General features: G+C 60.6%; 2 protein-coding genes across 2 annotated transcripts; both read right to left on the reverse strand.

Moving 5' to 3' along the window:
- Window positions 1-280: 280 nt before the first annotated feature.
- LOC144145895 (uncharacterized) lies at window positions 281-7496 on the reverse strand. Its single transcript, XM_077677731.1, has 2 exons — window positions 6836-7496; window positions 281-1272 (listed from the first exon to the last, which is right to left on the reverse strand). The coding sequence occupies exon 2, from the start codon at window positions 1261-1263 to the stop codon at window positions 319-321; it is 945 nt and encodes a 314-aa protein (XP_077533857.1). The 5' UTR covers window positions 1264-1272; window positions 6836-7496; the 3' UTR covers window positions 281-318.
- LOC144158947 (uncharacterized) lies at window positions 5135-6825 on the reverse strand. The gene has a single exon (XM_077690155.1). The coding sequence runs from the start codon at window positions 6455-6457 to the stop codon at window positions 5135-5137; it is 1323 nt and encodes a 440-aa protein (XP_077546281.1). The 5' UTR covers window positions 6458-6825.
- Window positions 7497-7876: the final 380 nt, after the last annotated feature.

The raw sequence follows: 7876 nt of genomic DNA on the forward strand, positions 1-7876 counted from the left end.
CCCCAACCTCCTCCCAGAGCTACGAGCGCGCCCTCCGAGGCGTCGCGGAGGAAACGGGAACCGAGACCCGAAACGGGTTGTTACCGGGGTGGTTGGCAATGTACCGCGCAGCGCATTGCTGCGAGAAGGTTGCCCCCGTGCCGGCCGCGTCAGCCGGCTTGGCCATAGCCGCCGGCGTGCGCTCGAAGTGGGGAGAGGGGGCAGGGCGCGAGTGCGCTCCCCACATACCCCCTCCTTAAGAATCCTCTCCACCCGTAGCGACTCCGCAGGAACGTTTATTCATTAAAAAACAAATCTACTCTTTTTTTTTTTTTTTGACTAGCTTTCCAGCATTGCCTCCAGCATATCGACCTCGCTGGCCGACAGCCCTTCAATCAGGCCGACCTCGCGGCCGGCCGGCTCCCAGGGGACCGCCGGCAGCCCGGGGCCCGGGGGCGCCTGGGCCAGGGCTCCAGCAGGCCCGACTCCGGCGGCCTCCATGGGCGGCAGGTCCGGGGCGGGGTGCTGCGGCTGCAGGCTCGCAGCCGGCGGGTCCGGGAGCCCGTTCGGGGCAGCGGCATCAGGCGGCAGGACGGGGGCGGCGGCTCCGGGCGGTACATCCGGGGCGGCGGCCACGGGCGGTAGGGCCGGGGCAGCGGCGAGAGGCCGCGGGCCCGTAGCTGGGGCCGGCGGGGGGCCCTGGGCGGAGGCGTGGACAGTTGCCACCTGCAGGAGCCAGAGCGCAAACTCCGGCTCCTGGGCCGCCCTCCGAACCATCAACTCCGCCGCGGTTCCGCCGGGCCCCTGGGGTGGTGGTGGTGGTGGTGGTGCGGCGGCCGAAGAGGAGGCGCCCGCCGCCTGCGTCCGGGCCCGGTGAAGGGGCCCCGTACGGTGACAGGGATGCAGCATTACCGCGCCGCATCCACACAGCCGGGTGCCCAGTGGAAGGGGCAAGGAAGCCCCCTCCGCAGCCCGGTCCGCGTCCGCCACCGTCCGCCCCTGGAACGGCCGGAACAGGCGCTCCGGCGCCATCCCGACCCGGGCCCGCTCCTGGCGCCGCCACGGCCTCCAAGAGGCGTACGCCACCGGCGCCTCAGTGCCGGCCTGATGCGTCCAGGTCGCCACGTCGGACGACGCAGGCCGCTGAGGCGGCTGAGGCGCCGGGCCAGTCGATCGCGGCGAGCCGCGCTGCCGGGCCGGAGAGCGAGCGGGCCGGCGGGGCGAATTCTCTTGCCGGCGACGGGGAGAAGTGGGCGGCCGCTGAGGGGGGTTGCTGGGGGCCATGATTCTATACTGCAAACACCCCCCCAAAAAGAAACATTCATGACGCTGCTCTGGCAGCACGTGCTGCCTCGTCGTGCATGTATCCCGAGCGAAATCGATCAGGGATCAACGCAAGAAGTCCTACGTTCACATAAACGCCGCCTTACGAGCAAAGTATTCGCATGCACGTGCACAGAAAACATTCAGTAAGGCGTGCACTCGCGCAAGAACGGTTAGGGTTTCCGCCTGTTGCGCAAGTCGTAGCGCTCTACCGGGCTCGTTGGTCGGCCCCCGTTTCGGCGCTGTGCTGGCGGTCGGCGGAGGAGCTCATTCTCCCCCCACTCGCTTCCTCGCGCTGAGTAGCGCTTGAGGTCGCACACATGTACGGGCCCACCTGTCGGTTTCCCCTTCATGTCCACGAGCCTGTACACAAGGGAGGAAACCTTTTCTCGAACTCGGTATGGCCCTGTCCACTTTTTTGCCAGCGAAGCAGCAAATTGCTTGCTCGCGTCACTGAGCACGTGATTGCGCCGCAGCACCAAATCACCCACCTCGTAGCGAACATCGCGGTGCGAACGGTCGTACTGCGCTTTCTGCTGCGCTCTAGCGGTGGAGAGATTGTGACGGGCGTTGAGCAGGGCCTCCGTCAACCTGGCGCGCAGCTTTGTCGCGTACTCAGCGGGTGCTGAGGAAACAACCGGCGCTCCGCTGCGGTCCGTTAGAATGCGGTCCATCGGATTCAGCAGTTCCCTCCCCAGGTTGAGCGAAGCGGGCGCGTACCCGGTCGAGCGGTTCACCGTGGTACGCAAGGCGAACCCCAGCTCAGAGATGTGAGCATCCCAGTCCCTGTGTTCCTCGGCGAACGCAACGAGCATGTGCTTGACGTTGCGATTGACCCTCTCCGTGGGATTCGACTGGGCATGATAAGTGGTCGTCTTCCTGTGCTTAATTCCGAGTGCAGCACAGGAGTCTACGAACACTTTCGCAGTGAAGTAGGACGCATTGTCCGTTATCAGCTGCTCGGGAAAACCAAACCTGGTAAACACCTCCATTAGTTTCCCCATGACCACCTGTGCCGTCAGCTTCCTAAGGGGGAAAAGTTCAACCCACTTGCTGAAGTGATCCGTGACGACCAGCAAGAATTTGTTCCTGCTTGGCGTAATGGGGTAGGGCCCCATTATGTCACATGCCACGATTTGCCAGGGCGTCTGGCTACCGATTGGCTGCATGAGGCCGGGTGCTCGACCGCCCCGGGGCTTCACGCTTTGGCACACATGGCATGTACGGGCGTAACGGATCACGTCCCGTTTCATGCCAATCCAGGTAGCAAAGCGGCACAACTTGAGATAAGTCTTGGGGCCGCTCGCGTGACCAGCGATGCACGTGTCGTGAAAGTAGCGCAGCAGCGCTCCTTGCAACGTGCTCGGGATTACCACCTTGAACGACTCGCTTGTGTCGCTCTCTGATGGAATGTACCTCAGCAGGACGCCGTCTGAATCCAGCAGATAGGAATCTAACGCGCCTACAGCATTACTAGCTGTATCACAGCGCTCCGCACTGACAGCAATACCAGCTGCCCCCTTGTGCGCGGCGGCCCGGCCGCCCGGCTCCCGGAGCCCGTCGAACACCTTTCGACAAAAAGAATCCCTCTGCTGAGCTTCTAACAGCTCCCTTCTGCTGAACGCGATACCAACGGGACTGACGAAGTCTACGTGGTTAACGCTGTCGCCTGGAATCGACGGAGAGTCCGCCTTCCTTTCATCGCCTACGGCACGAAGTTCGTTACCGCTCTCGGCCTGGCTGCTTGGTTTCGCGGAGCGGGCGTGTGTGCCCGCCTCGCTTTGAATGGGCGCTCGCGAAAGAGCGTCAGCCACGACGTTGTTCTTGCCCTTTCGGTAGCGCACGGTGAAGTCATAACGCTGCAACAACAACGCCCAACGCGCTAAACGGCCACTTGGCTCGTTCAGGCGCCGCAGCCAAGTGAGCGCCATGTGATCCGTTTCAATCACAAAAGGCACTCCGTCGACATAATAGTCGAACTTCCGCAGAGCAAAAACTATCGCAAGACACTCTTTCTCTGTCACCGAATAGTTCCTCTCTGCCGGCGTTAACGAACGACTTGCGAACGCTACGGGACGAAGCGCGCCCTCGTGTTCCTGAAGCAAAACTGCTCCCAAGCCCAAGTCGCATGCATCCGTTTGGATTACGAACTCCCTGTTTAAGTCAGGCAGCTGTAGCTCGGCCGTGTCCGCGAGCACTCTGACGAGTTTGCGAAGTGCAGACTCCTGCTCCGGACCCCAACTCCAAGGTTCCCCTTTCTTTAACAACTTCGTTAAAGGGGCTTGTAGCGCGGCGCAATCTGGAATGAACTGGCGATAAAAGTTCGCCATTCCCAGAAAGCGTCGCAGGCCGCTCACATCTGTCGGCGACGGGAACTCCAGAAGTGCCCGGAGCTTATCCGCGCTTGGCAAAATGCGGCCGCGGTCGATTGTAAACCCTAATAACTCTATTCGGGTTTTTGCGATCTGCGCCTTGGCCGGGTTCAGAGTGATACCCGCCGACCTGAGCCTCTCAAGGATGTCCCTCAAATGCTCCAAATGCTCCTCGAACGTTTTCGAGTACACCACAACGTCGTCCAGGTACGCTAGGGCATGCTGCCACTTTGCGTCCCCCAGAACGCGGTCCATCAGGCGCTGATAGGTTGCGGGCGCTCCCACCAAGCCGAACGACATGCGGGTGAACTCAAAAAGCCCTCGGTGACAAGTAAAGGCTGTCTTTTCCATGTCCCGCTCGTCCATTTCCACCTGAAAGTACCCGCGGCTGGCATCGAGCGTCGTAAAGTACTTCGCTCCGCCGAGGTTGGAAACTAGGGAGGAAATGTCCGGTAGAGGATACGCATCCTTGCGCGTAAACTCATTCAACCGTCGGTAGTCGACACAAAGGCGGAAAGTTCCGTCTTTCTTTTCAACGAGCACTACCGGAAAACCCCATGGGCTGTCAGATCGCCGAACAACACCTGTCTGCAGGAGTTCGTCTAGGGCACTGTCTAGACCTCTCCGCTTAGTCTGGCTGATTGGCCGTGGATTACATTTCCAGGGCTGCGCATCCCCCGTATCTATCCTATGCTTGACCAGCTTGGTGCAGCCAGGACGATCGGTAAACATCGCGTCGTACTCATACAACAACGACGACAGGCGCGCATGCTCCCTCTTTGTTAGGCTAGTCGCTGCAGATAAAAGCGGGTGCGTCCCCTCTTGGCTCGCTGCAGCGCAGGTCTCCCCCGCGTCAGTGCGTTGAACTGCCTGCCCCGTCTCAGCAGCAGCCGCACCCATTGTCCGCGCGGCTGCAGTCGCTGGAGGCTCTTTGCGGCTTAGTGGCCTGTCGTGCTCGTCGCCTGCCTGAGTCATTTTCGCGGGGCGCGGTGCCTCCGAGTCTGCTGGCGGCCTAACAAAAGCTTTGAGCGCACCGGTGGCTCGCTCCCGGTACCCTCCGTTAGCAATATCCAGTACGATGCCCGTTTTGGTCAAAAAGTCTCGACCCAAAATAATGGGCACCGTCAGGCCGGGAAGATGAACTAGGCGTTGTCGCCTTACACGTCTCTCCCACCGAACAACAAGCCTCGCGGCACCGCTCGATTGTGCTGTGCCGCTCGCAAGCCGCAATGTTGTGCCGCACGCTCGGAGATGAACTTTGTTCTCTTGGAGATGCGCTAACACTTCGTCACCGAACAAAGAAGCACTTGCCCCAGTGTCTAACAAAGCGGCGAACTTCTTGCGAGCTATGGTTAACTCTATGTACGGCGCCGGCCCGTCGGCGGAACTTCCAACACGACAAGCCAACGGCGCGAGTGAAGCATTCATACTCGTGACGACCGCCGGCTGCCCAATGTGATTTACCGGCGGCCCCTTCCGTTTCCCGAACGCCCGTGGTCTCGGGGCGGCGGGTGCCTACAGTAGCGGACAAAATGACCAGGCTCATCGCAGCGGTAGCAGCGGTTGCTACGGCCTTGCCGCTGGTTGCCCCGATCACGCGGAGCATCGCGCTCGGGGGCGAGCGGAGGTTGCACGCTCGGCCTCGGATCCGCGTGCTGGCCTCGGCGCGGCTGGTTGCGCTCCGCGGTAGCATGTGCTGACCGTAACGCGTACGAGTAGGGGTCTAGGGCGCGATCTGACAATTCCCAGTTGTCTCGAAATTGTTCATCCGCGACCGCTACCGACCCGTCTGTCCTGTTCGACCGCGCCGAATGCGCGCCTGTCCACGCACAACGAGGCTCGAGTGAGTGAGCCGCGGGCGGTGGTGGCCGATAAGCTCGCGCAGCGAGGATGTCCCCCTGGATACGCTTAGCTTCGGAGGCAAGTTCATCCAAATTTCTGAAACCGCCGCCTCTCAGGTAAGCCGCGAAAGTCGGGTGAGCTTGTCGCGTGACGCGCTCTACCTTCTCCGCGTTCGTGGCGAGTGGTTCCGCGAGACGATAAAGTTCGTCCATGGCCCTTACGTACTCCAGCAGCGATTCGTCCGGATGCTGGGTGCGTTGCTCCAACTCTCGCCGCAGGCGGTACTCATAGTTAGCGGGGAGGAATTCGTCGCGGAATTTCGCGCGGAAATCCTCCATAGAGCGCGAGCGCTCTCCCACCAACCGGAACCACCGCGCCGCTTTGTCCGTCAGCGACACGGGAACAATGCGCTCGAGTATTTCGGCGTCCCCTAATCCCATCGCCTGCTGATACTGCTGCAGGCGGTCGAGATACTCGTTCGCGCTGACGCGATCGTGGTAGCCTGTGTAGGTAGGAACGTCTACCTTCACGCGCGGTCTCTCCGCTCGCGCGGGGGGTGCCTGCAGTGTTGTCTGCATCACGACCGCCATGCTCTGAATGAGGCGCATCGCATCCTGCAAAAGCGCCTCGCTCGTCGGCCGACTGGCGTCAGCCGAAGCCGGAGGTGCAGCTGTCGCTGGTCCGTTCGGGGGCAGCGGTGACCCCGTGGATACCGCTAATTCTGGTATAGCGCTGCGGTCAGCGCTCCCCGCGTCGGGCCCGTTCTCCGCCGTCGCGTTGGCGGCGGGCATACCCTGACTCGGAACGGAAACGGGAGGATGCAAACCGCCGGCGTCAGCAGCTGAATCTCGCAAATTTGCGACCCCGGCCATAAACTCCCGACGCTCTGCTGCTAGTTCTGACAAGACGCGTAGAGCCTCACACGACTCGCCGTCTGCCATCCTTTGTTCGGGTCCCGACAGTCGTTCCCCGCCAAAAGTCAAAGTCCGGGTTTCCGATTTCGCCCCACGTTGGGCGCCAAGATGTGGGGTCGCCTACGTAAGGCTAACCTGTGAAGCGAACTTCACCTGCTAGCGTTTACGCAATCGTCCCGCCGTATAACTTGGCGGCTCTCACGCGACTCCCAACCCGCCGTGCGCAAAGTCGCGCGTGGCTCAGGGTTCGGGCGAAAAAGGACACCACGGACTCGCAACAAACAATAAACAGGTTTATTATAGATAATATCGTTGCGCGTGCAAACAGACCAGCAGCCACAGCAGGGAGGATAGTCCTGTCCTACTGCAGCGTTCTCGCAAGGGAAGACAAAGGGTTTGGCTTACCCAGTGAAGGTCGCGGGGGCGGGTGGTCTCCGAGGTCGGGGCAGGGAGGTCCTTCCTCCAAGAGGTCGATGAGTCGAAAGAGAGCAGGCCCTCCCTCGCAACCTCCGACCTCGGCTCTTGCCGAGGACCGGTTCTTCCCCAACCTCCTCCCAGAGCTACGAGCGCGCCCTCCGAGGCGTCGCGGAGGAAACGGGAACCGAGACCCGAAACGGGTTGTTACCGGGGTGGTTGGCAATGTACCGCGCAGCGCATTGCTGCGAGAAGGTTGCCCCCGTGCCGGCCGCGTCAGCCGGCTTGGCCATAGCCGCCGGCGTGCGCTCGAAGTGGGGAGAGGGGGCAGGGCGCGAGTGCGCTCCCCACATCCTATCCCTCCTATGTCTCCTTTCTCTTTTCCGTCACCTTTCCTTCCCTGTCCTGTCACCTATTCTTTTCCTGAACTTCCTCTTTTCCCCCTCTGGCGGCAAGGGTTAACCCTGTGGTTATAATCAGCCTTGATTAGACGTCATGGGGTTATAGTAGCGCTGTATGGTTAGCGTGACAAAGTCACGTTCCCTTGCTGGGGTCCGTGGTGGGCGACCAGCACCGCTGCCGAACACTTTACTTTTCATGGAAAAGAAGAAAAATCTTGACCCTGATCGCCCTCCTAAACGAGGGCGCACCGAAGTTAATGCCTCGCAAAGTTCGAACAGCAATCGTTCACTGACTGAGACGACCTTCCCGAAATTTCTGGTGATGCAATCTGACGACCCTCAGAAGCCCTTGAGGAAAGTGTCGCCGTTTGCCGTAGCCAGAGAGCTGAGAAATCTACTTGGACCAAGTTACAGTGTTAAAAAGCTGCCAACCGGGGATCCCCTTGTGGAGGTCCAAGCAAAATTTCAGTCAGATGCCCTGCTGTCAATGAAATAACTAGCAACACACAAGGTTCACGTAACTGCCCACCGCACCTTAAATACTAGGTTGGGGGTAGTGTCGGATGAAGACTTGATTGATGTGTCTGAAGATGAGATTCTGGAGGCGTTTAAAGAAGAACAGACAAATGTT

The sequence above is a fragment of the Haemaphysalis longicornis genome, unplaced genomic scaffold (assembly GCF_048455015.1).
Source record: "Haemaphysalis longicornis isolate Haplotype H1 unplaced genomic scaffold, Haemaphysalis longicornis Haplotype H1 scaffold_1, whole genome shotgun sequence".
Taxonomy (NCBI): Eukaryota; Metazoa; Arthropoda; class Arachnida; order Ixodida; family Ixodidae; genus Haemaphysalis; species Haemaphysalis longicornis.

What these genes read in the sequence shown, in the direction of transcription:
- LOC144158947 (XM_077690155.1), bottom strand. Translation starts at nt 6,457, where the DNA reads ATGGCAGACGGCGAGTCGTGTGAGGCTCTACGCGTCTTGTCAGAACTA.
- LOC144145895 (XM_077677731.1), bottom strand. Translation starts at nt 1,263, where the DNA reads ATGGCCCCCAGCAACCCCCCTCAGCGGCCGCCCACTTCTCCCCGTCGC.